The 26,296-nt window shown below is 50.3% G+C and overlaps 1 protein-coding gene across 10 annotated transcripts; it reads left to right on the top strand.

Annotated features, from left to right (window-relative positions):
• Nucleotides 1-459: 459 nt before the first annotated feature.
• On the top strand, nucleotides 460-25,467 carry Dlg4 (discs large MAGUK scaffold protein 4). 10 transcript variants are annotated; one of them, XM_046462096.2, is made up of 20 exons: nucleotides 460-914; nucleotides 8,284-8,448; nucleotides 11,686-11,739; nucleotides 11,894-11,944; nucleotides 12,142-12,266; nucleotides 12,365-12,534; nucleotides 12,646-12,782; nucleotides 12,925-13,069; nucleotides 18,355-18,650; nucleotides 18,820-18,922; nucleotides 19,067-19,181; nucleotides 21,386-21,562; nucleotides 21,803-21,839; nucleotides 21,930-21,957; nucleotides 22,068-22,115; nucleotides 22,197-22,298; nucleotides 22,669-22,841; nucleotides 23,774-23,883; nucleotides 24,388-24,479; nucleotides 24,701-25,467. In XM_046462096.2, exons 1-20 carry the CDS (start codon nucleotides 885-887, stop codon nucleotides 24,805-24,807), a joined length of 2,265 nt encoding a protein of 754 aa, XP_046318052.1. In that variant the 5' UTR covers nucleotides 460-884; the 3' UTR covers nucleotides 24,808-25,467. The 10 variants fall into 10 exon arrangements, with proteins under 10 accessions (XP_046318052.1, XP_058440855.1, XP_046318057.1 ...); XM_058584872.1 differs by having other exon boundaries at nucleotides 461-914; nucleotides 11,686-11,740; nucleotides 11,886-11,944; XM_046462101.2 differs by having other exon boundaries at nucleotides 463-914; nucleotides 8,284-8,349; nucleotides 24,701-25,466.
• Nucleotides 25,468-26,296: the final 829 nt, after the last annotated feature.

Below are 26,296 nucleotides of genomic sequence, written 5' to 3'. Positions count from 1 at the left end.
GCCTGCCCCAATTTCAGGCACTAGAGTCCAGGAGATAATTACTTTTCAGGCTTCCTCCTGTGAATCTGAGGAAGCACTAGGCCCCCAGGAATTCCCTCCTGCCAGCCCCTCCCTCACACCCTACCCCCTGCCACGGCTTCCCTCCAGTATTTAAACAACCACCATGCTCCCAGCCTAACGGTGGGAGCTTCCTCCTCTGACAAATGAAATCTATCCTCATGGTCTTTGCTTTCATCATTGGAAACTGGCCAGGTCTCCATGTTTGCCTTAGGGCCTCTTTGCTTCTGCTTCTATCTCCTTTCCCATTATCCGGGTTCCTGCCAGCATCGAAGGAGTTAACTCTGCCAAGGCACCCCCCCATTCTGGCTCCAAGCTCCCTCCCTCCCTCCCCCTGCTTCCTCTCTCCTCCTCTCTCCCCTTCCCTCCTCGGCTCCACGGCTCCCTCGGCCGCTGCCGTCTCCAACCCCCCCACCCCACTCCCCCGCCACGGCCCCTAGCCCCTGGCCATTTGGCAAACCCCACCCCTGCCGCGGGGCTCCCCGAAATCCAGTTCCCCTCCCCCATCCCAGCTCATGCCCCAGCCCCCGAACCTCGGGGCTACCAGCCCCCGGTGCCCCCGCCCCTCCTGAGAATCGGGGTGTGCTCCCCAAGCCCCCTCCCCTCCACTGGGGAGCCCCTTTTAGGGCCCCCTTCCTCTCCCTCCCACGCTCCCCTACCCTTCCCTTCTCCAACCCCCTCCTTCCCCTCTCACCCCTCCCCCCATCCTGGCCCCCCCTGCAAAAGTGGGGTGCGGAGGGGGGAGGGGTGAGAACCCACCAAGGGGAGGAACGAAACTCCAATGAAGTCAGAGCCCCTTACCCGCCGCCGCGGCCAGGCCCCCCAACATGGACTGTCTCTGTATAGTGACAACCAAGGTAAGCATGATGGGGGGGCTACAAACTGGAGGGAGCATGTGAATATGTGGGGAGGGGTCAGGCAGGCCTTATCTGGCACTGAGGCCCTGGAGTGAGAGCATCAGAAGTAAGATGTATTGGGGGTCATAATTTAGTTTGGGGGTTCACATACGAGAAAACCCTGGATTTGGCCACAGGTGCCCCCTGGAGTGATCCATTTGTACCTATAGAGAAATGAAAATTTGGGGGTATTCCATGATTTCAGGGTCCCAAGGGTTTGGGGGTTCACTAGCGATGTTTGAGGGCAACTTATTTAAGGAGAAGCCTGGCTCACATGGGAGTCCTCTTGTATGTGGCAAGGTGGGCTATGTGTGTGGGGGTCTTCTTTTCCCTCCTGGGGGAAAAGCTGGCTTCCAGGTGGCTTGTCCAGTTTGAGGGGCTCTTGGCAGGAGGCTAAAGGTTATTGGTTGTGAGTGCCTGACTGGACTGGGGGTGTCAGCTGGCAGGGAAGGGGTGGGCCTTCAGGCTATAGAACAAGCGTCTCATGGTATATACGTTTGGGGGTGCTCTCTTGATTTGAGGGAACTGTTAAGTTGGGGTTCAGTCATATGGAACGGAGATAACTGGGAGTTGTCCGAAGGCTGAGGCCTGACATAGAATCACCTGAGGGAATGGGCCAGGTGAGGTTAGGACTTGGGGTTCTCCCTTGGGAGCTAGAAGGTTGCAGCAGCTGAGATTGCCAGCTTCTGTGAAGGAGGAGGAGAGGTTTGGGGAGGGGATTTGGAAAGGGGGACCTGATGGGTGGTACAAAATTTGAGGGTTTCCCAAGCAGGTGCCCAAATATCCCCATCTCCTCCCACACTGCTTTTAGCCCTGCTCAAGAAAGAGGGAGAAGAGCAGATGGAGGGGACTGTTACCCCTGATGCTTGGGATCAAGGTGGGGGAGAACACCTGGATGTAAGGGTCCCTGAGGACTTATGACTGAGGTTAGTGGTGTGAAGAGGCTAGTAGGATGAAGGCGTAGGAAGAGGGCAAGGCTGGCAGCAGTGGGGTTCCCTACAAGGGTGTCCCCATGGTTAGAGCCTGGAAAGGGTGATTTTGGATGGGTATTGCAAGCAAGCTCCTGGTGGGATGCAGAATACCTAGGTCTTTTCTTCCAGACTCTGGGACTGGAAAGCTGGATGCCTGGTGTATGGAGGGATGCTTGGGCGGGTGGCAGGCAGCTGGGGGTTGGGGGGTGGGACAGGAAGTGGGGGCCGGGAGAGGCGGGGTCTGGGTGAGTCACAGGCTGGGGAGGGGGTTATATTTAGTGAGAACTGCAGCTTCTCATGGGAGGGAGCTGAGGACACACATGTTCCTTGCCACAAACTCACACATGTGTGTACACATGCATTGTGCACGTGTGAGCATGACTGGAAGAGACTGAGGGCTAAGGACCTTTAGGCCCAGATCTCTACTCTTCACCAGGACTACTTGTCTCCCAATCTGTGGGCTTTGGGCTTTCTTCCTGGTTGATTTTTGTGCCTCAGTTTCCCTGTTCTGGTTTCTTTCAATGTCTGTGACTGGATGCTCCTCCTGTCTCCTGCCCTTCAGCCTGCTCCCTGGCCTTGGCTCCCTAGCTATGGTCCCTTGTGTACAGGTATATACAGCAGGCTGGTTGGAATGTGTGGGTTTTGCTTCCAACACACAAACACATTAATGTGAGCAAGGATGAGGGGCTTGCCTGCCCTGGAGCCTGTTCTGGGTGGGCGGATGGGGGTTATTCATTCTCCCCTCCAGACTTCTACCTCTTTGATGGAGTGCAGGATTGAGCATCCTTGAAGGAAGGAGGTTTGCAGAAAGCATTTGGGGGTTTTACTGAGGCATAGAGACATAGGCTTGCCACATTCCTTGGCCGCAAAACTTGAGTCTCTGGATGGCGAAGACTTCAACTCCCATAAGACCCTGAGGCACAAGATCACTCAGTGTTAGAGTGTTGCTGCCCTTAGGACTGTTGGGAGTTGTGGTTTATCTCTATCCAGGGCAACGGAGGGTAACCCAGGAGCAACCAGCAGGGGGCACATGGCTCCGGCCCCCCGAAAATGCTAGATAGGGAATGATCAGACTTTGTGGTCGTTGAGCTCCCCACTTCGGTCTTGACGGCTTTTCCATCTTTCATCGCCTATATTTATAGACTCCTTCCGCATTAATTTAAGGAGCATTACTGAACGCCACTTTGTGCTAGGCTCTGTGCTTTGTGCTTTGTGCAAACTGTTTTACAGCTATCACAGTCTTACTCGTTACCTTTATCTCTGCCAGTATCTCTGTCTCTGAGCATCTCTTTCTCCCACTCCGCCCCCGTCCCTCCCCCTTCTCCCCGCGCTGCTGCCGCCGTTGCCATGGTAACCGTCGACGACTGAAGTTGCGTGGCAGACTTGAGGGCCGGGCGAGGGTGGTGGAGGGCGGAGCAGAATAAGTGGGGGTTGGGAATAAAGTGGGGAAAAGATGAGGGGTTTTTGGCCAGGACCCCGGAGGCGAAGTGGTTAAACCCTCTGGGTGGTCCTTATTGGGCAAAGTTAAGATGTCGGGGGCGGGGCAGTGTGGCCAACCGCCTCATTCATTGGCCGACATGGGCGTGGCGGAAGGACAGTGTGGGCGAGGCCGGGGGAGCGAATGGGCGGGAAGTGGACGGAGGCGTGGTCTTTAGGAGGCAGGTGGGTGGGGTCTGGCTTACTCTCAGAGGAGGCGGGCAACAACCCTTGGAAAGGGGAGGGGCTGGATTACCTGACCGAAATGAGGGCGGGGCTGACCCAGGAGAGGCGTGGCGTGGTCCCCTGCGCCTAAAGGAGACCAGATTTAAGGGGCAGTTGTCCGCGAACTGCAGGACTTTGGGGTCTTTGGAAAAGAGAATCCGAGGGTTGGGAGGTCTGACGTCTCAATTTTCCCAAGATGGAGACCTATTCAGATTTCATCAGAGCACCCCTCCTACCTCAGCTCTCTGTTCCAGGGAGACGGTTGCTAGGCGACACCAAAGTCCTTGATTGCTGTGTTGCCAAGCAACGGGGAAACGGAAAATGGAGGGAAAAAGGAAATGGGGGATGGGAGAGGGTCTTAATGGGGTATAGCGCCCACTAGTGGAGAAGAAGGGCCTATACATTTTCTGTTCTAGAAAAAAATTTTAGAGTCAAGCATTTTGTTCTATCCAGATATGAAACTAGGACATTGGGGGTCATTTTGGGGGCGCATCTATCAGATGCCAATGGGTGAGGTTATAGGGAAATCGTCATTTCTGCCATGGGTGGGCATTTTATAGAAGGCAGATAACCCATTTGAGGAGACCCCTTACTGGGATTTCAGAACTGGAAAGGTGGGTGTTCAATGGGAGAATATTTTGAAGATAGCCTTTCAATTTCAGTTGTTTGGGAGAAAATGGAAGCCTCTGAAGAAACCTGAGTCAATTCGTTTGAGATGTTCTGGAAGATTTGTGGGTCACAGCAAATTACAGTCCAGATCTTACTTTGGTGAATATTATTTGAGTCTTGAGCGTAGGGAATATATATTTGTGAGTGATTTTTCCAACAAAACTGGAATTCAGAATCATAGAGGGAATGTTGATGTAGGGAGTCAGTCAGAGTAAATTATGAATTTGAGGGGTAAAGAAAAGAATAGAGAAATACCTCCTAACATAGGGTTTGGAAATAAATTGAGAAGATTGTAGTTGAATTGGGAGGGCCTGCCTTAAGGTGGATTAAATATCTCATGAAATTAGGTTCTTGTGGGGGATTGGTATATTTGAAAGTCCTGAGTATCATTAGATTCCGCAATTTGGACAGGGTATCCCCCCAAATTGGTAGGCTCCTCATTTGGATATTTATATTAGAACAAAGGTAAGAATTGCACTAATTTCAAGTTCTCTATTAATGAATCGAGGGACAAATATGATTTAGAAAGGGATGATATAGGGGTATATAAAGTTGAAGGCACAGCGAGGATCCGTGTGGTCTTTTAAACTCTTGAAGAAGCATTGTCTGGTTATCAAGTAGGGCTGGACTTCAGGGGAGATCTATGCCTATTAGAATAGGAGATGTCTTGGAAGGGGATGGTGTTCATAGTAACAGTCTTAAGGTGGGGGCTGTTGGGAGAGGCATTTTTGATCCCTTAGGAATTCTTTTAAGTGAAGGAGAACTGTTCAGTGAATGGTTAGGGGCCTGGTGATTTGGGCATGGGGCATTAGATGAGATAAGGGGTCCCTGAGAACCAGACAGATAAATTGGGGAGTCTATTTGTAGAAGTCAGGATAGGAATATACTATATAAGGTGAGGTCCACAGACAAATAGCTGGGACCAGGGAAGTTGGTGGCTAAGAGGGTCTCCCCTCACCCTTCTCTCCCATCGTGACGCTTTCCCGTACTGCGCAGGCGCCGTCCCCCCCCCCCCCCCCCCCCGCCGCAGCCTCCAGTCGCCGCGGCCGCCGCAGCCCCCGCCCCTCTGCCCCTCCCCCTTTCCCAACCCGGGACCCTTGATATCCCACCCGCCCCCTTCCCTCAGTTCCCCTCCCCTCCTCCATGTCGGCTCGGAACAGATTCGCCTCCATGTGTCTCTGCGTGGTACGTGCCGCGGTACGGGATCCGGCCCCGCTCCCCTCTTCCCGGACCCCCCAAATCTCAGGGTGTGAGCTTCAAGTGCTGTTGCTTTTGCCTCTGCTTGGCTCGGGGTCTCTGCGTTGCAACTTCCTGGGGACAAGCACAGTGGGTCGCCCCTCTTATCATCCACTAACTCACATCCTTGTTTTGGGGTACAAGCCTTGGTTCCAGGTCATTCGTGAAACTGGGGCTTTGGCGGGGGGTGGGCAAGAGGGAAGGAACAACAGCGAGCCCGTCTATGTCCCTCCAGGCTTTTCACTTGTGTCAAACCCTAATATGTTGGGAGTGCAGACTTATTCCATCCAATATTATCTGAGCTGTCACTGCTCAAGGCCCTAAGTCCCAGTGGGCTAAAGGGGGGGGGTGTCCTCCTTCCTGTCCTTCTTTAGTTGCCCCAATCCAGGACTGAGAAGTGCTGACAACCCCATCCTCCAATTTTCAGTTTCAGAATTTCTGGTCCCCACCCCCATCCCTCCAGACCTTTCCCCCTTTATTTTCCCCCTCACAACATATACATTGAAAATTTCCAGGGGCTGTAATAGGGCCTAACCTCCTCCAACCACATTTTGGGACCTTCAGTTCTTCATTCTATGTTCCTCATTTTCCTCCTGTTACCTATGAGTCCCCAGAAGCCTTTTCCTCAGTGTTAGACACTCCCCTCTCCCATGGGGATGGGGCAGGGAGAGATGTCTGGGGTCTCACTGTGATAAAAGTTTACCTTCATTTCCTCTCTAGAATAAACCATGAAATGTCTCTTTTCATGCTTCCATTTTCTTCGGTGCACTGACATTTCTTCATCAGATTCAGGAATTTTCTTTGTGAAGGGGGTGAAGATGGAGGGACATTGGACTTAAACCCTCCCAGACTCCAAAACTTGGAACTACAAATTTTAGTCTAATTTATTTTGCAGGAAATTGGGGGCCTTACAAAGTGAGAAGAGAGACTTGTTTCCCTCCCTTTCTCCCAGACCCTACAATTCCAGGGCATTGTCCCTCGGCTTGCGCATTGTCCAGGATGAAGACCACCTTCTCAGGATATGGAATGAACAACCTCTTTCAGTTCATAGTGCTGTTACCCAAGACAGCTCAGCCCTTGAGGAGGGCTGTTTTGCATACTACTCCCACTTTCCTTCTCTACTTTTTGTGCCCATGGTATTAACCCCTGAAGTTTTGGATTCTCTCTTCACATCCATGGCCCAGACTTGGTGATTCCCTATTTCCCTTCTTTAAAACTCTTTAAACATATCCAGATGCTTCTTAATTCTAGTTGCTTCTGTGTCCTGAGTTAAGAATCTTTATGTTGACAGGACCATTTCCCTCCTCTACTCTTACTTCATTCACCCTTAGTCTACAACAGTGTTGAATTACATCCTCAGCCTTGGTTCATCATCCTAACTTCCAGAATCATACTCATCATATACCAGGCATAGTACTTGATAAGCTTCTTCCTATTTGATCTTGCAATTATTTCCCTTCAAATGTTGGGGTACTCTCAGCTTTTCAGAAAAAATTGAGAGGGAAATTCTACCCCCTTTTCTCATGAATACTAGTAGCTGTATGCTGTCTTTTTTAGTCCCTGAGAGATTCCTGCATCTGGTACCCTCTGCCTGCTTCCCTGAACCTGGAGTCTGGACCCTTCTACTGTGGGGGTCAACTCCTGAGGAGAGTAGTACAGGTGGACAGAGGCAGCTGTAAAAGGAGCCAGGCAGAATTGTCCTTCAGTACTGCCTTCATCTGCCCTTTTCCTCTCGCTCTGCCCCCAGTTAATCTCATTTACTGGTGTTCCCATGAAGCTAGTACTGGAGGCCCTTGAGGTAGCAGCTGGTTAATTGGGTAGGGAGTCAGGAGACATGTTGGATCTTTTACCCCAAAAGGCCAGAGGAAGACCTGAATTCACTTGTAAGGTTCAGCATGCTACCCTCTTCCCCAGTTAGGGACCTGGCACTCATTTCTGTCCCCTTCTGAGCCCTACTGCCTTTGTTCCTCCCCTTCCTCCCCCATCACGTCCCTTTCTAGTACATCCGGATTAGCTGGCTGGGCTGTGGACTACTGTAAGGTTGCAGCTAGCTCTGGGGTCCCTTTGCTGACTACTTGGGAACTAGTGAGGCCCTTCAAGGAAGAGTGAGACAGACTTGGCTTTGTCCTTCCTGGGGGCTGATGCCAAATACCTTCTAGTTGGAGAGGCTGACTTTGGTCCCTGCTTCATGCATGCAAAGTGCTGGAAAACCCATTGCTCATGGGGTAGAGGTTGCAATGGGGAGACGGAGATGATGAAGGTGAGGTGCAAAGCAGGAACATCAAGTGGAGCATGGGAGGGGGAGTCTAAAACATGGGAGTGGGATTTAGATGATTAGGGAAGCAAAGAAGTTGGGGGATGGGATGTGGAGAATAGAAGTATCAGGGTTCAGGGGCAAGAGTTCTTGAAGGATGGAGGGAAGAAGGCCTGGAAAAGGGGTGAAGACACTGATGCCCAAGGAAGGGTATGCTGGGTAGAAGGCCAAGGCCCCGGGATGTGAGGAGCAGGAGTTGGGGGATGGAGCTGGAATTTGGGGAGAGAGGAGAGGTGCTGAGGCCCTGGCGGGAGAGGGGGCCTTCGGGAGGGTGGAGAGAGGGGAGCCAATGGGCTGGAGGAGAGGGAGGGGGAGGAGCTGGTCAGGCCCCAGGGCCTTCCGCACTGCACTGGCTGGGGGAAGAGGAGGCGGCTGGGGCCGGCGGCCTGGAGCCTGAGGCACTGGGCCGGCCCAGTGACGCCTCGGTCCCCATCCCCAGAAATACCGCTACCAAGATGAAGACACGCCCCCTCTGGAGCACAGCCCGGCCCACCTCCCCAACCAGGTAAACGCCCCCGAGCTGGTGCACGTGGCGGAGAGGAACTTGTCCCACCTCGAGGCCGTCCACGGGGTCGTGGGCCACGCCCACCTCTCCCCCCTCAAGGTAGGAGACCCTGGCGGCCCCCTCCCCCGTGCGGCCCTCGGAGCCTCGGAGCTGCAGCAACCCCCACGGGCCGGTAGGGCAAGAGCTGTGGAGAAAGGTTGGGTCTGGGGTGGGGCATTTGGGGCTTGGGCTCCTGCGGCCTGGGGGAGGGGGCTTTTGGGGGGGGGCTGGAAACACGTTGGTCCCACGAGGAGAAACAGGTCAGGCAAGTGGGAGTGGGTCCGGAGCCTGAGGTGCTTGTGTGTTTGTGTGTCTCTCTGAGTGTGCCTGAGTGTGTCTGAGCGCTACGTGCTGTGTGCGCATGTTGAGACATCTGCATCCCCCTGGAGGCCCCCTGCACCAGGGCCCTCTTCATTCCTTCACACCCCCAACCTCCAGTTGCTTCCTGTGTTTTCTGTGTCCAGAGCTCTGTTCCAAGCGCCTGCTGCCCTCATTTGCTCCTGTCCCTTCCCGCCTCCTCCCCCACCTCCGCCTCTGGGCCTGCTCTCCCTGTCCCTGAGTCTCCAGCCCTTTCCATCTGTCTGGCCTGAGACTTCACCACGTCGTCGTGGGGCCTTTTTGCCTCTTCCTCTACCCCAGTCTTTGCTCTCCTCCTGTTCTTCCTCCCCCTCCACCGCTTTTTCCTTCCTGCTGGCTGGCTGGCTGGTTCTTGATGCTGTCTCTCTCTTCCTCCCACGCATCTCCTTCCCCCCCTTGCTGATCCCCAGCTCAGGCCTCTGCGGCCTGATCAGTCTTCTCCTTGGTCAGCCAGCTCCCTATTTCTCAGTTTCACCTTCCCTGTTCCTCTCTTCTTGGGCTCACCTCCACCCATATCTTCTTTCTTTCCCCCTTATTATTCATCACCACCTGTTTCCCCTTTCCCCGCTTCTCTGCTCAGTGTGCTTTCCCTTCTCCAGTCCTGGGAGGCCTTGTTTCTGAAACCTTCTATTTTCCAGTCCACTTTCCATCTTCTTCCCCCTCAGTCTCCTTTTCTGGGACACAGGATGTGGAGGAATGGAGAGCACAGGCAAGCTGTGAGATTGAGGACAACGAGGGTCAGTGGTGTGGAAGCCCCAGGAAGGGGGAGATTGCTGATGTTTTATCACGAAATGGGGAGGAAGTTTCTGAGCTAAGGGGATGAGGAAAGGAGAGTCCCCTAAGCTTGGGATTAGAAGTGGCAGGAGAGGTGTTGAATGGGGGTGGGAAGAGGACATAGGGATGAAACTGTGGAATCGGGGCAGTGGATTGAGTGGGTCCAGAGAAAAGAAAGTGAGGCCCTGGAAATGGGGATGATGCTCAGCATTTGTGTGCAATTCTGACTGCAAGGCCTGTGCAATGCCTTTTACAAGATGGGGCCATTAAGTAGTTATTGAGGAGGAAATCAGAGAAGGGAAGTTTGAGGGGTAGTAGGTAATAAGGTGCCAGGGAGTGTTGGGACCAGAGCTCAGGAAGCAAATGGGAGTGGAGGGAGGGTGCTGGAGGCCACAAGTGATGCTGGAGGACATCTCAGGACAAGGCCTCAGTTGTAGGACAGGAGATGTCCCAATCTTCAGATGGGTAGTGGGTTGAGAAGTGAAGGGGTGATTTGGAGATAGAATATTGAGGGTTTGAATATGGGGTAACATTTGATTCCCTCTCTGAGAATCAAATTGGGATGGAGGGTAAGGACAGGAGCTCGATAAAGTATAGGGCAGGGGTCTGAAAATGGAAGTGGATAGAGAATGGAGGCTGGGGTTGTAGGATAGAAACTGAAGGGTGGGTACAGGGATCTAGATGGATGGTGTTGGATGAATGTAACCTTGGATGAAGGATGGGGCATCAGGGAGGGTCTAGGATAGGAATGGGGATGAACATGTGGATAAGATTTCAGCAGTCTGTGGCTGTTGGCTGGACAACAGTGTTTGCTGCGGTTGGGAGGACGGCGGTAGTAGATTTATGGATGTGAAATCTATGGTAGAGCCTGAAAATGGCCGGCAGTTTCTAGAATTGAGAAATAGAAGTAAAAGAGGAGGGCCTCTTTGGAGGGGGAAAGTGGGAAGGAGACTAGGAGAATCCTTTAGCCTGTTTTAGCTAATCTGTTTAAGGAGGAAATAGGTTGGGGACCCCGGAAGGAGGCTCTTGGCTGCCTTCCCCCATTGCCATAGAGACGTGGCTTTGGTTGCCCTGGCAATTGGGGAAGCCCCTAGGACCGGCCTGAAGTTGGCCCCTCCCGGGAGTCCAGAGACCTGGCCGCCTGACGTCAAAGACCTGGGAACGCCTAACTTTAACCCTTTCCTTAATGAAGGCGAGGGGGAGGGAGTAGATGTGCAGGCTAGGACCCGGATGTCTTTCACCACTCCCTGTTTCTGACGTTTCTTTGCGCTGCGTAGGGTGAGGGGCGCAGGGGAGACTAGAAGGCAGGTTACTCAGAATGTGCTGTGCCCACGAACCTCTTCGACCTGGCCTCCTCTCGCCCCGGCTAGTGGGGGGCGAGGCCCAGGCCAGGAAAGGTGGGGCCAGCAGAGTCCTGCCGCGCTCAGGCCTCTGGTCGACCCTAGGCCACGCCCATCTCCCCCGCCGGCTGTCCTGACGACAGGGCCTCCTGGAGGTGGGTCTCCCCAGGTCTTGACTGGGCTTAGATACCGTTGCTAGGCAACAAGGTCCCTGGAGGAAGGCGTGGATTGGATGGCTGGTGGGTGAGAGAGAGGGAGGGGCCTGCAGCTGGGGAAATCCCGGATTCCCTGGGCGCTGGGTTTAGGGCAAGTGTATGCGAAGGTGAGGGACAAATCTGGGGGTGCATTATAAAAATGTGGGGGGATAATGACAGGGAGCGGGCAGGAAGGGGGTGATCAGGACCTGGTGGACAGGAGCCCTGGGGTGTATGTGTGTAGCACATAAGGCATGTAACACCCCGTGGTGTTACATCCGGTGAGAAGCTCCCCCCCCCCCCCACTCTTTACCATCTGCTGCTCCCCTCTCCGTCTGGCTGTCTCTCCCTTCTCATTTCTCATACACTTCCTTTCACTTGCAGGGGACCTGAGCTGAGCAGAGTTGAATCCATGCACATGTGTATCTGTGTGTGTGTGTGTGTGTGTGTGTGTGTGTGTATGTATGAAATGTGGGCTGAGCCTGGGTCCTTGAAGAGCCCCTAAGGGTGGCAGAGTGGGGCTTGGTGAAGTAGCTGAAAGGGGAGCTAGGCTGATGGGACCCATCCTTGGTTATGGGCTCCCTCTTAAGCCAAGGCTGAGTCAGCTTTTTGTTTCCTGTCTTCCCTCACAGGCCAATTCTCCCCCAGTGATTGTCAACACAGATACCCTAGAAGCCCCAGGATATGTGAGTTGTTTAGATTTTGGGGTAGGGACCATTGCAGAAGGAGGGAGGGAGGGATGGAGGACCTAAGTCCCTGCATGAGGAGGGAGGGCCAGGTTCTCAGGCTGGAATGTCCATCTCACTGTTTTTGTGTTTCTGTCCCATGTTGGAGTTGCAGGTGAACGGAACCGAGGGGGAGATGGAATACGAGGAGATCACATTGGAAAGGGTGAGCCAGCTCCTCCTTTCAAGTTCCTCTTGTTTCCCTGCCTGTGTCTCTGTGCCCATGTTTTCTAGGTGGCCTTCCCTTTAACCATGTCCCTTAGTGCTCTGGCTACAACTCTCTGACCTATTCCCTGTCCCACTTGCCTTGCCAGAATTGGTTGTTCAGTGAGGGAGGCTAACTATTGCCCTCCTTTTTCTCAGGGTAACTCAGGTCTGGGCTTCAGCATCGCAGGTGGCACTGACAACCCACACATCGGTGACGATCCATCCATTTTCATCACCAAGATTATTCCTGGAGGGGCTGCAGCCCAGGATGGTCGCCTCAGGTGGGGAGGGGAGACAGGGGTTAGGAAGCTAGTACGCTTGAAAATGAGGGCCAGGGCAGCAGGAAGCTCCTGGCTCAGGCCCACCTTGCTGCTCCCAGGGTCAACGATAGCATCCTGTTTGTAAATGAAGTGGATGTGCGGGAGGTGACCCACTCAGCAGCGGTGGAGGCTCTCAAAGAGGCAGGCTCAATTGTGCGCCTCTACGTCATGCGCCGGAAGCCCCCAGCTGAGAAGGTCATGGAGATCAAGCTCATCAAGGGGCCTAAAGGTAGTAACCAGTTTTGTCCCCACTCCTGTCCTAAATTTCCTCCCTTCCCCCCAAAAAAAGTCCTGCTTCCCAGGTACCGGAGCACCCACCTGTGCCATTCCTTTCATCCAGGTCTTGGTTTCAGCATCGCAGGGGGCGTAGGGAACCAGCACATCCCTGGGGATAATAGCATCTATGTAACCAAGATCATCGAAGGCGGTGCTGCCCACAAGGATGGGAGGTTGCAGATTGGAGACAAGATCTTGGCGGTGAGGACCTCCACTTTTCTAGCTCAGACCTGAGTCTCACCTGTAGACCCTAGACAGGCTCAGGATTCTTATTTCCTCACCCCACTACATCTGCCGTGTTGCCATTTCTGGTCTGTCTGAGCTTTGCTTCCCTTGACCCCAGGTCAACAGTGTGGGGCTGGAAGATGTCATGCATGAGGATGCCGTGGCAGCCCTGAAGAACACGTATGATGTTGTCTACCTAAAGGTGGCCAAGCCCAGCAATGCCTACCTGAGTGACAGCTATGCTCCCCCAGACATCACAACCTGTGAGAGCCCTCCAAATTCAAAAGCTCCTCATGACCCATTCTAGTTATCCCCATGACATATAATTCTAGGATATTCCCTGTGACCATTCCTCTGCAGATTATCCCCATAAAATGGTCACAACCTCTGATCCTTGCTCTGGTTGGAGAAGTGATAGAAAATGAGTCACCATAGAAGCACTAGAAAAGATAAACAATCTTGCCCTCCAGAGCTTAAGGCCCGCTTGGTTTTATGCCTAATTTGGTCAAATTCTCAAGAAATAGATTCTAGCTGGGTATGGGGGTGCATGATTGTAATCCCAGCGGTTTGGGAGGATGAAACAGGAGGATTGCAAGTTTGAGGCCAGCCTCAGGAATTTAGCAAGGCCCTCAAGCAAGTGAGACCCTGTCTCAAAACACAAAAAACAAAAAGGGCTGGCTGGGATTGCAGCTCAGAGCTGAGCGCCCCTGGGTTAAATCTCCAGTAATAATAATAAAAAAAAAAAAAGAAAGAAATAGATGACTTTTTAAAAAAAATATATTTATTTTTTAGTTGTAGTTGTCAATACCTTTATTTTATTTATTTATTTTTATGTGGTGCTGAAGATTAAACCCAGGGCCTCACACATGCTAGTCAAGCGCTCTACCGCTGAGCCACAACCCCAGCCCCAATAGATGATTCTTATGCTCTTTCAGAGTAGGAAAAGATAAAAGGCTTCACATCTCATTTTATAAGGCCAGTTTAAATAGTCACAAAGATAAACTAAAAGAAGGAAAGTAAAGAATAATTTTACGGGAGGGAAAGGGAGAGAGAAGGGAAAATGCATGGAAATGGAAGGAGACCCTCAGAGTTATACAAAAGTACATACAAGAGGAAGTGAGGGGAAGGGGAAAAATAATATAAGGGGGACAAACGAATGTCAGTAGAGGGAGCAGAGAGAGAAGAGGGGAGGGGAGGGGAGGGGAGGGGAGGGGGGATAGTAGAGGATAGGAAAGGCAGCAGAATACAACAGACACTAGTATGGCAATATGTAAATCAATGGATGTGTAACTGATGTGATTCTGCAATCTGAATATGGGGTAAAAATGGGAGCTCATAACCCACTTGAATCAAATTGTGAAATATGATATATCAAGAACTATGTAATGTTTTGAACAGCCAACAATAAAAAATTAAAAAAAAAAAAAGAATAGTTTTACTTTTGAACAGAGATGCAGAAATTTTTAGTGTCATAGTAGGAACCCCAATATGGCTAGCATATTAAGAGAATAATATTTTTTAAAAAGATTGTTTCAGAAAACTAAAAGTGGTATATTATTAGAAAATTTCTTACTATGATTCATTATATCAAAAATTAAGTGAGAAGCTGGATTTGGTGGTGCATGCTTGTAATTCCAGCAACTTGGGAGGCTGAGGCAGGAGGATCAGAAGTTTGAGGCTAGTCTTGACAATTTAGCAAGACCCTCAGCAACTTAGTGAGACCCTATGTCAAAATAAAAGTTAATAAATGAATAAACAGGACTGGGCAGATAGCTCAGTGGTAAAGTGCCCCTGGGTTTAATCCCCTGTCCAAAAAAAAAAGTGAGAAAAAATTATAGAATCATCTTAAATAGATATGGAAAGTCAGTTGATGAAATTTAACATCTATTTTTGGGTGAGAACTTTCAGTAAACTAGGAGCAGAGACGTTTTCCCTTAATGTGATGAAGAGTAGTTACTAGCAACCAGCAATGAACATTTTGCAGTGTGTCCTTTTTCTCATTTAGGAATGAGATAGGATGCCTCTTACTACTGATACTGTTATTGTTTTAGACAAAGTTTCACTCTCTCTCTCTCTTTTTGTTTTGCAGTACTGGAAACTGAACCCAGGGGTGCTGTACCACTGAGCTACATCCCTAGTACTTTTTATTTTTTTGAGAAAGTTTCTTGCTAAAGTGCCCAGGCTGACCCTGAACTAGTGATCCTCCTGCTTTAGTCCCCTGAGTTGCTGGGATTGCACTGTACCCAGCTTAGACTGGGATTTCTTTCTTTCTTTTTCTTTTTTAAACAGAGGGGAATTAAATGTTAGTTGTCTTTATTTTATTTCTATCAGGCGCTGAGGATTGAACCCAGTGCCTCGCAGGTGCTAGGCAAACGCTTTGCCACTGCAAATGCTTTGCCACTGAGCTACAGTCCCAGCCCTAGACCAAGTTTCTTTCTTTCTTTCACTTTTTTTTTTTTTTTTTTGGCTGTGCTGGGAATTGAACCCAGGGCCTGTGAATGCAAGGCAAACACTCTATCAACTGAGCTATATCACCAGCCCTAGACCAGGTTTCTTAATGTTGGTGCTGTTGACATCTTTGGGTCCAATGACTCTTTGTTGTTCTTGTAATTTCCAGGATTTTTTATTTTTTATTTTTGGTGGTGCTAGGGGTTGAACCCAGGTCCTTGCACATGCTAGGCAAATGCTCTATTAAGCTTGTCCCCTAGCCTCTGTAGAATTTTTTTTTTATTGGTTGTTCAAAACATTACAAAGCTCTTGACATATCATATTTCATACATTTGATTCAAGTGGGTTATGAACTCCCATTTTTACCACGTATACAGATTGCAGATTCACATTGGTTACACATCCACGTTTATACATACTGCCATACTAGTGTCTGTTGTATTTTGCTGCCTTTCCTATCCCCTTCCTATCCCCCCTCCCCTCCCCTCCCTAGAATTTTTTTTTTATTGGGCTCTTTTTACCTATTACATCTTCTCATTGCTATGATTTCTTATTACTTATTTTCCAGGGCCACATTTTTATTTAGATATTTATTTTTTTAGTTGTAGTTGGACACAGTATCTTTATTCTATTTATTTATTTTTATGTGGTGCTAAGGATCGAACCCAGGGACTCGTACATGCTAGGCGAGTGCTCTACTGCTGAGCAACAACCCTAGCCCCACATTCTTAACCTTCCATTTTATTTCTAAGTTTTTCAGTTAATTTGTTTTGTGTTTTAGTCTAAATGGTCCACAATATAATTAACAAATAAGATTAATTTTGTTTCTTTCTTTCCAAATCTAACATCTGTTTATTATTATTTTGGTCAAAAGCAATAATTTTCAACCAGGGTAATTTTGCTGGGGTAATTTTGTCATAACATTTTTTATTGTTATTACCAAAGGGAAGAAGGTGGGAGGAAGAATACTGTTGTCATCTGATAGAAATATAAACTTGACAAGAAGTGTGAGAGTTACATGAAAAAAAAATTTACCGAAGGGTACAAAACAATGATTCTGGATGGAAAACCTTAATAAGTAGAAGATCTCAACCCTCTCCAAATTAATCTGTACATCTCATGCAATCCTAATCAGAATTTTAATATTGGTTTTCCCCTGGGAATGTAGCAGATTGATCCTAAAGTTCAGCTGGAAAAGTATGTGTGGGAGAAGAGCTAAGACATTTTAGAAAAGAATAATGAGGTGTGGCTGCCCCTACCTAATATGAAATCATACTTAAACCCACATTAAAACCACGTGGTACTATTTCTGGATACCATAATCTATGTAAAGGAACCTGGGCTCCTTGGAAAATGACTGATTCCAAATCTTTGGCAAGAAATATATGAGACAAACTTCAACATCTTTCATATTAGAAAGGAAGGAAGATATCTAAGACGACTAGGGTCACATTAAAGACACAGAGCCATGTTGAAGAGGCTCCTGGGCATTCATTGAAAACTCATTCAATAGGTGAAAGTCCACGAGGTCATAATTATATTTAAAAATATTGAGGCTGGACATTGTGGTATAATCCTGTAATCCCAGCCACTTGGGAGACTGAGGCAGGAGGACCATGAGTTCAAAGCCAGCCTTAGCAATTTAGCGAGGTCCTGAGGAATTCCGTGAGACCCTGTCTCAAAATAAAATATAAAAAGGTTTGGGGATGTGGTTCAGTGGTTAAGTGCCTCTGAATTCAATCCCCAGTACCAAAATAAAAAATAATAATAATAATAATTGGGAAGCCAGTCTTGGTGATAAGTGCCCATAGTCCAGCTACCTGGGCGATGAAGCAGGAGGATTGCTTGAGCCCAGCCTAAACAACCTTCCAAGACCCTGTCTCAAAAACAAAAACAAGGGCTGGGGTTATAGCTCAGTGGTAGAGTGCTTGCCTAGCACATGTGAGACACTGGGTGTGATCTTTATCACCACATTAAAAAAATAAAGGTATTGTGTTCATCTATAATGAAAAGATTAAACAAAAATAAGAAACAAATTATGATTAAATTAATTTTAGGCTGGAGGATATGGTTCAGTGGTAGAGCACTTGCCTAGCATGTGCAAGGTCCGGGGTTTAATCCCTAGGACTGGAAAAAAAAATGGGTCTCTTTGGAAGAGGCTAGGAAACCCATTTACTGAAAACTGGTAAAGAGCTGAGCATCCTTCATTCCTGTACAAACTATACCTTAGATTAACTAAAAGGTTGATATGGGACAGTTCTTTATAGAAAATTTGATCAATGTTGTCCCATCTGAAAAAGAAACACACACCAGAAAAAAAAAAAAAAACAACAGAATTGTTATCATTTGATGGTTCCAGATGAATATCCAAACTAGGCAGTGATCATCATCAGTGGCTGTGAAAGTTTGGATGAGAGGCTGATGGGTGGACAAGGCTGAATACATCTGAAAGACAACAAGACATCATTGCAGCCTTTTGTGACACAGTAGGCGTGCACAGCGCCACCTGTGAAGTCTGCTTACTCACATATTGAATTTGAATCTGATGAAGCCTCTAGAATAAAGTCCCCAGGTTACAGGAGATATAGGAGCAGAGGCATAGGTTAAATAAGACCACAGGTATTATGCAGGAATTTTCCCTGTTAGAATTTCCCTCATAAAACCTGGGATAATTTTTTAGATAAATGACCTAGTTTTTCAACAGATGAATGGCCAAAGAGGAGGGGACCAAAAAAAAAAAAAAAGAAATTTTTATGGATTAAGAGATTTGAGAAAAATATCAACCAAAAAGAAAGAAAACCCAAAAAGCATGGTATTAATATTGTCGTTTGACATCACCATCCCTGGCATATCAAGGACAACACATAACTTTAAAGTCCTTTATCCCCTAAGAGAACCGATCTCTGATGCTATAAATTCCTGACCTCTGACATTGCTGGATCTGATGTCCTCTTTACCACATCACCAAATATCTTTGGCAGAATAACTTCCTTTTTGTCTGAGTCTGGCTCTCTTGGCTCCTGCTGGAGAGGGTGGGCTGGTGGGTGCCGATGGGTATCCTCCTTATGTTTCATCTCATTTTTTCTATGTCTTCCCTCAGCTTATTCCCAGCACCTGGACAATGAGATCAGTCATAGCAGCTACCTGGGCACTGACTACCCCACAGCCATGACCCCCACTTCCCCTCGGCGCTACTCTCCAGTGGCCAAGGACCTGCTTGGGGAGGAAGACATTCCCCGAGAACCGAGGCGAATCGTGATCCACCGGGGCTCCACGGGCCTGGGCTTCAACATTGTGGGTGGTGAGGACGGCGAAGGCATCTTCATCTCCTTCATCTTGGCCGGGGGCCCTGCGGACCTCAGCGGGGAGCTGCGGAAGGGGGACCAGATCCTGTCGGTGAGGGAAGGCCTGCCCTTGCCAGCCTGCCCACCCTGTCCCCCCAGCAGAGCCCAGAGCTCTTGGGAAGGGGCTGGGTGGGCCGAAGCCTGGTCCCCTGCTGGACTATTCCCTGCGCCACTTAGACATGAGAAATGCCAAGCTACTCAGCCTCTGTTCCTCTCTCTAGGTTAATGGTGTTGACCTCCGAAATGCCAGCCATGAGCAGGCTGCCATTGCCCTCAAGAATGCGGGTCAGACGGTCACAATCATTGCTCAATATAAACCAGAAGGTACCAGGCTTAAGGCACCCATCTTGTGGGCTCAGAACTTGTTTCCTCAACTGATGGATTCAGCAGGGATGAGGATGGGGTGGGGCAGAGAGGTTTTGGTGATAGAATGGAGCACAGTTCAAGAACTTTCTTGTGCTTCTTCAGAGTACAGCCGATTCGAGGCCAAGATCCACGACCTTCGGGAACAGCTCATGAACAGCAGCCTGGGCTCAGGGACTGCCTCCCTTCGGAGCAACCCCAAAAGGGGTTTCTATATCAGGTCAGAGGCTTGCTGGGCTGAGCTTTCTGGGTTTCTGTGGATTCCTCTTTCTTTTGTGCCCATTCCCTATTCCTTAGCCAGCTCTTGCCCTAAACCCTGCCTGATCCACACCCCGCCTGCCTGCCCCACACCCAGGCTTATTGCTCAGCCACTGTTCACAGGCTCAGTGACACAGATTAATCTTCTGAAATACACCATCTGAATTGGAAAATAACTTCTACCCCAAGTGTTCCACTTGCCTTCTAGCCCCAGGGCACCATGACCTCTCCCCAAGGAGTCTCATACTGCCTCACAATTGGGCATTTAAAAGGTAAACACAGGGCTTTTAGGATTTCTTTATATTTATTTATTTAGATATTGGGGATTGAGTCCAATGGAGCTTTACTACTGATCTACATCCCCAGGTCTTTTTATTTTGTATTTTGAGATACGGCCTTGTCATTGCTGAGTCTGTCCTCAAACTTGTGATCCTTCTGCCTCAGCCTCCCAAGTTGCTGGGATTACAGGCATCCACCAGCTTTTTACTTTTAACATGGGGGTCTTGCTATATTGCCAAGGTTGGTCTTGAACTCCTGAGCTTGAATGATCCTCCTGCCTCAGCCTCCTGAATAGCTGGGACTTTATGCATATGTCACTGTCCTCAACTTTAGGATATATACAAATATATATTTTTTGTGGTGCTGGGGATTGAACCCAGGGCCTTGTTCATGCAAGGCAAGCTTTCTACCAACTATATCCCCAGCCCTAGGATATTTTTAATATTGTTTCAGTCTTGGCATCCCTGTGGGAATTCTCAGAGAGATGGACCACACAGCTCTCTTGCACCTGTCTCCTGTCTCTTCAGAAGCATTTATTTATTCCCTTCTTAGGACTCCTCTCCCTATTGACTCTCTTTTGTGCTCTTCCCCAGTGTGGGCACTGTGGCTTAAGTTTCTGTTGCACTTCCCCTTTCTCTCTCTCTCTCTCTGTCTCTCTGGTCCTGTTCACTTGCCCAGCCTCATCTGCCACTCCAGTCTGCACATGTGTCTTAGAGCCGTCGGCCCTGGCCTGACCTCTCAGAGGTACAGACCTGCTTTTCTCGCCATCTGCTTGCTTTTCCTTCTTCCCTCTCCCTCTCCCTCCCTTCTTTCCTTCCTGGGCATGCCACAGGGTTGAAGCCTGGGCACTTTACTACTGAGCTACATCACCAGTTCTTTTTTTGGTACCAGGGATTGAACTCAGGGGCAATTGGCAATTGAGCTGCATCCCCAGCCCTATTTTGTATTTTATTTAGAGACAGGGTCTCACTGAGCTGCTTAGTGTCTCACTGTTGCTGAGGCTGGCTTTGAACTTGCAATCCTCCTGTCTCAGCCTCCCAAGCTGCTGGGGTTACAGGCTTGTGCCACCATGCCCGGCTCACCAGTTCTTTTTATTTTTTTGTTGAGACAGGTAAGTTGATTAGGGCTTCACTAAATTGCCGAGGCTGCCCTTGAAATTGGCATTCCTCCTGCCTCAGCTTCCTGGTTATTGGGATTGGCCATCTGCTTTCTAGCCATCTCTGCGAAGATGTCTTACCGGCATGTCACACTCAACACATCCCGCACTGAGCTCATATTCTCTATCCTGGGTGCTTTTGTTTTCTCTTTCACCATCCACCTAGACACCTGGCTCATACCTGAGGTTCCACTTGGCTCTCCTTCCTTCCTGGGGTCCAGTAGGACCCCAGGGTTATTCAGTTCTGACTCCCAGATGATGTCAGCAATTCCAGACTCTCTCCCTATATTCCCAGTCCCATTGCTTTATTCTGCATCTTTGTTTTCTTGGAGAATCAATAGTTTTCTTGTCCTAACCCTAGTACTTTTGACTCCCTGACAGGAGTTTGATGTTGATAAGGGATAAGAGTAACTAATGTTTGCCAGTGAGGGACTTTTTTTTTTCCCCTTATGAATTTGAGCAGATTCAAGGGAACTCTGTGGCATGCAGGCATATTGAAAACTTCTTTCTGGAGTTCTTGCTCTCATCCTGGAAATTGGACACATCATACATGTAATGGCAATTATATGTTACAGCAGAGCTTTTGGTTCTTTCCTAGTTTTGGGATTCCTGTGGGCATGCCACTAACAACCCAAGCTTTGCCGCAAATTCCTAGCCCAGAACCTCTAGGCTGGTTCTTGGAGTGGCTGGAGTACTAGCCATGCCCTGATCCATAGCCATTTGTCCTCTAGGGCCTTGTTTGATTACGACAAGACCAAGGACTGTGGCTTCCTGAGCCAGGCCCTGAGCTTCCGCTTTGGGGATGTGCTGCATGTAATTGATGCTAGCGATGAGGAGTGGTGGCAGGCACGGCGGGTCCACTCTGACAGTGAGACGGATGACATTGGCTTCATCCCCAGCAAACGACGGTGAGGCTCCTGGGACCTGCAGACTTCCTGCTCCAGGCACTGAAATTCCCAAGGTTCTCCAGGGTGGCAGCCAAAAGGGGGTTCTCTGGAGTCTGTCTGGTGGGCCCTCCTCATGACTATTGCTTCTGTGAGCCTTTGGGGCAGACAGCTCCTCACTGAGGATCACAGGGTCCAGAGTGTGGGAGCTTTTAGGCCTCACTAGGCACTTTCCCACCCTCCATATCTCCATGTATTCCACAGGGTTGAGCGACGGGAGTGGTCAAGGTTAAAGGCCAAGGTAGGTGGAGGAGGGGTGAGTTTGGTGCAAGAGTGGGGTCCTCACAGAGCCGAACCCTTAACCAACCCATGGCTTGCTTTTTCTTCCCAGGACTGGGGCTCCAGCTCTGGATCACAGGGTAAGTAGGGCCAGTTGGGAAGCCCTGGGGTGAGAGGAACACCAAAGAAGGCAAGGGGGCCCCAGGTCCCTTGTCTTGGAGACCCTTGAAGACGCTCTGTCTTCCACCAGGTCGAGAAGACTCGGTTCTGAGCTACGAGACAGTGATGCAGATGGAAGGTGAGCCCTGGCCCCTGCCTCAGCCCCAGCCCTCCTGCTCCCCTGGTCTGTTCGATGCCTGAGCCCAGCTCCTCTCCTCAGTTCACTACGCTCGCCCCATCATCATCCTTGGGCCCACCAAGGACCGCGCCAATGACGATCTTCTCTCCGAGTTCCCCGACAAGTTTGGATCCTGTGTTCCCCGTGAGTGCTGGGGCCTTGGATGGAGGTGGAGGTGAAGGTGGGGGTGGAGGAGTGGGATCCTGAGGAGCCCCTCTTGTGAGGGCCGCAGGCAAAACTGCCTGCAGGCATTGGAGTGCAGGGGTCACAGGATTCCTCAAAGAAGGGGTCTTCTCAGCTCCCCTTATGTTATACAGGAGTCAACCCCAGGCCAGAAAATGGGAGACCTTGGCGGGTGTGGGGGGAGTGGTTCTGTCCCTCTTGAGTTTTAGTCTCCACAGTGGCCTCCTATCAAGGATGAGTTGGGCACTTTGGGGGTTTGGTTGGTGAGGCAAATTTTAAGCTAGAGGGATGGTGGTTAGATCTTTGGGGGGGTGGGGTGACTTCCTGGCAGATACTACACGGCCCAAGCGGGAGTATGAGATAGATGGCCGGGATTACCACTTTGTATCGTCCCGGGAGAAAATGGAGAAGGACATTCAGGCGCACAAGTTCATTGAGGCTGGCCAGTACAACAGCCATCTCTACGGGACCAGCGTCCAGTCCGTGCGAGAGGTGGCAGAGCAGGTAGGACCCAGTGAGCACCTGGTCCTCTTCCTTCTGCCCTCTCCCTACCCCATTGCCTCTTCCAACTCTCTCTAACTCTCTTTCTCTCTGTCTCTTTCCCTGCTGGGTCTCCACTCCGTCCTCCACCTCCTTCTCCTCTTGGGCAACTCTGTCTGGCTGCCTGCTCTTTTGTGCCCTGCTGCCCTCGCTTCCTGACCCCACGCTCCCCACTGCCATCTGTCCCTTTCCTCTGCTCCCCTCCTCCTCGCCCCACTTCTCGTCTCTTTCTGTGGCTGTATCTTGGCCTCCTCCAACTTGGTCCCTCCCTTCTTCCTGATTCCTCCTGGCCCTCTCCCCTCTCCTTCCTTTTCCTGGGGTCCCCACGCCCCTCTCCATTCCTCTGCTAACTCCTTTTACCGATGCTTGCCACCCTGCCTGCCCTCCCTCCATGGCTCCTTGCTCCATCTGCCTTCCCTCCCTCCATCTGTCTCTCCTTGTCCCTTCCATCTGTCTGTCCTCTGTCTGTCCTCCTCTCCCTCCTCCCTCTATCCTACTTCCTTTCTCCTTTTCCCTTGCTTTATTTCCCTACTGCCCTGTCCTACCTTCCGTGCCCCACCCCCTTCTCCATTGCCCCTCTTGACCCTGCTCTGCCTCCGTCTTCTGGGTCCCCTTCCTGCCTGGTTTTCATTGCATCCTCCATCCTGTTCTTTCGCTGCTCTCCTGTGCTTGGCTCTCTGTCTTCTCTTTCCTTTTTTTTCTCTGTCTTTCACTCTGTCTGTCCATATCCCCTTCCCATCCTGACTCTATCCATGTGTCTTTTGACATTCATGTCACTTCCCCTTTGGCCATCCTCTTTTCCCCTCTTTTCCATGTTCTGTGTCCCTTCTTGGCACCTCTGTCTGTCCTTTCCCACCACCTGCTGGTCCCCCTCCGCCTACCCTGCCTGCCCCCAGGGGAAGCACTGCATCCTCGATGTCTCAGCCAATGCTGTGCGGCGGCTGCAGGCGGCCCACCTGCACCCTATCGCCATCTTCATCCGCCCCCGCTCCCTGGAGAATGTGCTGTGAGTATGGTCCTGGGGGCCTCCCCTCTGCTCCCCGCACTTGTGGTCCTGGGCCTCTCAAGTCCTCTGTGTTGAACTCTCCCCTCAGAACTCTGGACAGCAACTCCAGCAGCCCTCAGTGGGGATCTGCATGGAGAGCTGAAACCCAGAGATTGCAAGGAATCCCAGGCTTTTCCTCTTTTTTCCTACCTTGAGTTAAGCAGGCTACAATTCCCAGTAGTTCCTGGGACACATGCCTGCTGGGGCAAGCCAGGGCCTCAGGAGCAGTTGGGAGTTAGAGTCTAACTCCTTCTCTGGGGCTGAAGACTGGAAGGATAAACTCTAGAGAGGTCCTGGAAATACCCACACCTGGCTGGGGTGGGTTGTGGGTGGGGGCTCATCTGTGACCCCAGAGGATATCAGGAATTATATTTTTTGCTACTTGCTTTCAATAAGAAAGTACCCGTTGCAGCCTAACATCCCTGGATGGAAGAGGTAAAGTTCTGGGTCTTTCTTTCTTCACAGAGAAATTAACAAGCGGATCACAGAGGAGCAAGCCCGCAAAGCCTTTGACAGAGCCACCAAGCTGGAGCAGGAGTTCACAGAGTGCTTCTCAGGTGAGGCTGCAGTGGTGACACACACGGCACTTTTGCTCAGATTTGACAAAGTTCACCCCACTGCAGGGATGGCTCTGGAAGAGATGCCCCGTAGGTGGGTGCAGCCTCATGGCTCATGGCTGGGGGAATTAGGAAAAGGTGCCCATTTCTCTGGGCTGTATCCTGCCTTGGTCAGGCATCCTCTGTCCCTTGGCCTCACTCCCTGTTCTACCCACTCCCAGCCATCGTGGAGGGTGACAGCTTTGAGGAGATCTACCACAAGGTGAAGCGTGTCATCGAGGACCTCTCAGGCCCCTACATCTGGGTCCCAGCCCGAGAGAGACTCTGATTCCTGCCCTGGCTTGGCCTGGACTCGCCCTGCCTCCATCACCCGGGCCCTTGGTCTGGACTGAATTGCCCACGTCCTTCGCACCCCAGCCTCCCTCTGACCCCTTCTTATTTATTTCCTTTCTAACTGGATCCAGCTCATTGGAGGGGGGACACTCCTCTGCATGTATCCCTACACCCCAGAACTGGGCTCCAGAATCCTAGGAACCTGGGGTCTGAGCGGGGAGCCGGGCTCCTGGTTCCAAGCCCTTGCTCCTCAGGATCCCTACCCTTACCTGCCCCCAATGCACACACAGACCCACTGGGGGCTGCCCGCCCTCCCCCATACATTCCAGAAGTCAGGGCCCCTCTCAAGGAGCACCCACTGTAGGGATGCAGGGCCACAGGCCTCTGCGCTCTCTGGAGGCAGGGTCTGGGGTCACCATTGCTCCATCATAACTTCCCATGTCCCTTGATTTCTCAATTTTTTTTTCCATTTTTTTTTCTCCTAAAAGGTGGTTTTTTGGGGAGAAGTAGTGGGACTCTTCTGCAGGTCCCCTGCCTTCCACATGCCCCCACCTTTTTTCTTTGCTGGTTTGCATGAGTGGAAGGTCTAACTGTGGCTTTTTTTTTTTTTTCCTGGGATTTTTCTTCTTCTTCTTTGTTTCTTTTTTTCTTTTTCTTTTTTCCTTTTTTTTTTTTTTTTTTTTGGGGAAAGGGGAGGGATGGGTCTAGGGAGTGGGAAATATGGGAGGGAGGGTGGGGGGCAGGGGTTAGGGGTTGGGTGTCTGGGAGCCAGGGGAAGACTGGAAATGCTGCCGCCTTCTGCAATTTATTTATTTTTTCTTTTGAGAGAGTGAAAGGAAGAGACAGATACTTGAAACTCAGTGTGTGGCCTGGTTATTTGGGTCCTGGGTGTGGAGGGAGACAGGGTGGGGGCCCAGGGATGGGTGGGTCTGGTAAATTCAGATCCTTCTTCATCCCAACCCAGAGAGAATAGGGTGGCCTGAGATAGGGGCTTTGGAGGGAAGCAGCAAATCAAGTTGTTGAGGAATGGGCTTGGGGAGGGCTGGAGCTCTGTCCAAAGTCACTGATAGTCAGGAAGACTTGCCTGCAAAGTACAGAAGCTTCTTGGTTTATGATGGGTTCATATTCCAATAGATCCATCATAAGTTGGAAATATCCTAAGTAAAAAATGCATTTAGGCTGGGCATGGTGGTGCACGCCTGTAATGCCAATGGCTTGGGAGGCTGCGGCAGGAGGATTGCAAGTTCAAAGCCAGCCACAGCAACTTAGTGAGTCCCTGTCTCTAAATAAAATATAAAATAGGGCTGGGGACATGGTTCAGTGGTTAAGCACCCCTGGGTTCAATCCCTGGTTTAAAAAACAAAACGCATTTAGTACACCTGAGTTACTGAACATCATAGCTTAGACTTGCCTACCTTAAATGTTCTCAGAACACTTACGTAAACCCATAGTTGGGCAGAATCATCTAACACAAAACCTACTGT

Source organism: Marmota monax, unplaced genomic scaffold, assembly GCF_021218885.2.
Source record: "Marmota monax isolate L192 unplaced genomic scaffold, Marmota_monax_Labrador192_F-V1.1 WCK01_AAM20220418_F8-fsc00392, whole genome shotgun sequence".
Taxonomy (NCBI): domain Eukaryota; kingdom Metazoa; phylum Chordata; class Mammalia; order Rodentia; family Sciuridae; genus Marmota; species Marmota monax.
Note: the sequence above shows the minus strand (reverse complement) of the source record. Positions and strands in the feature narration are given on the sequence as shown.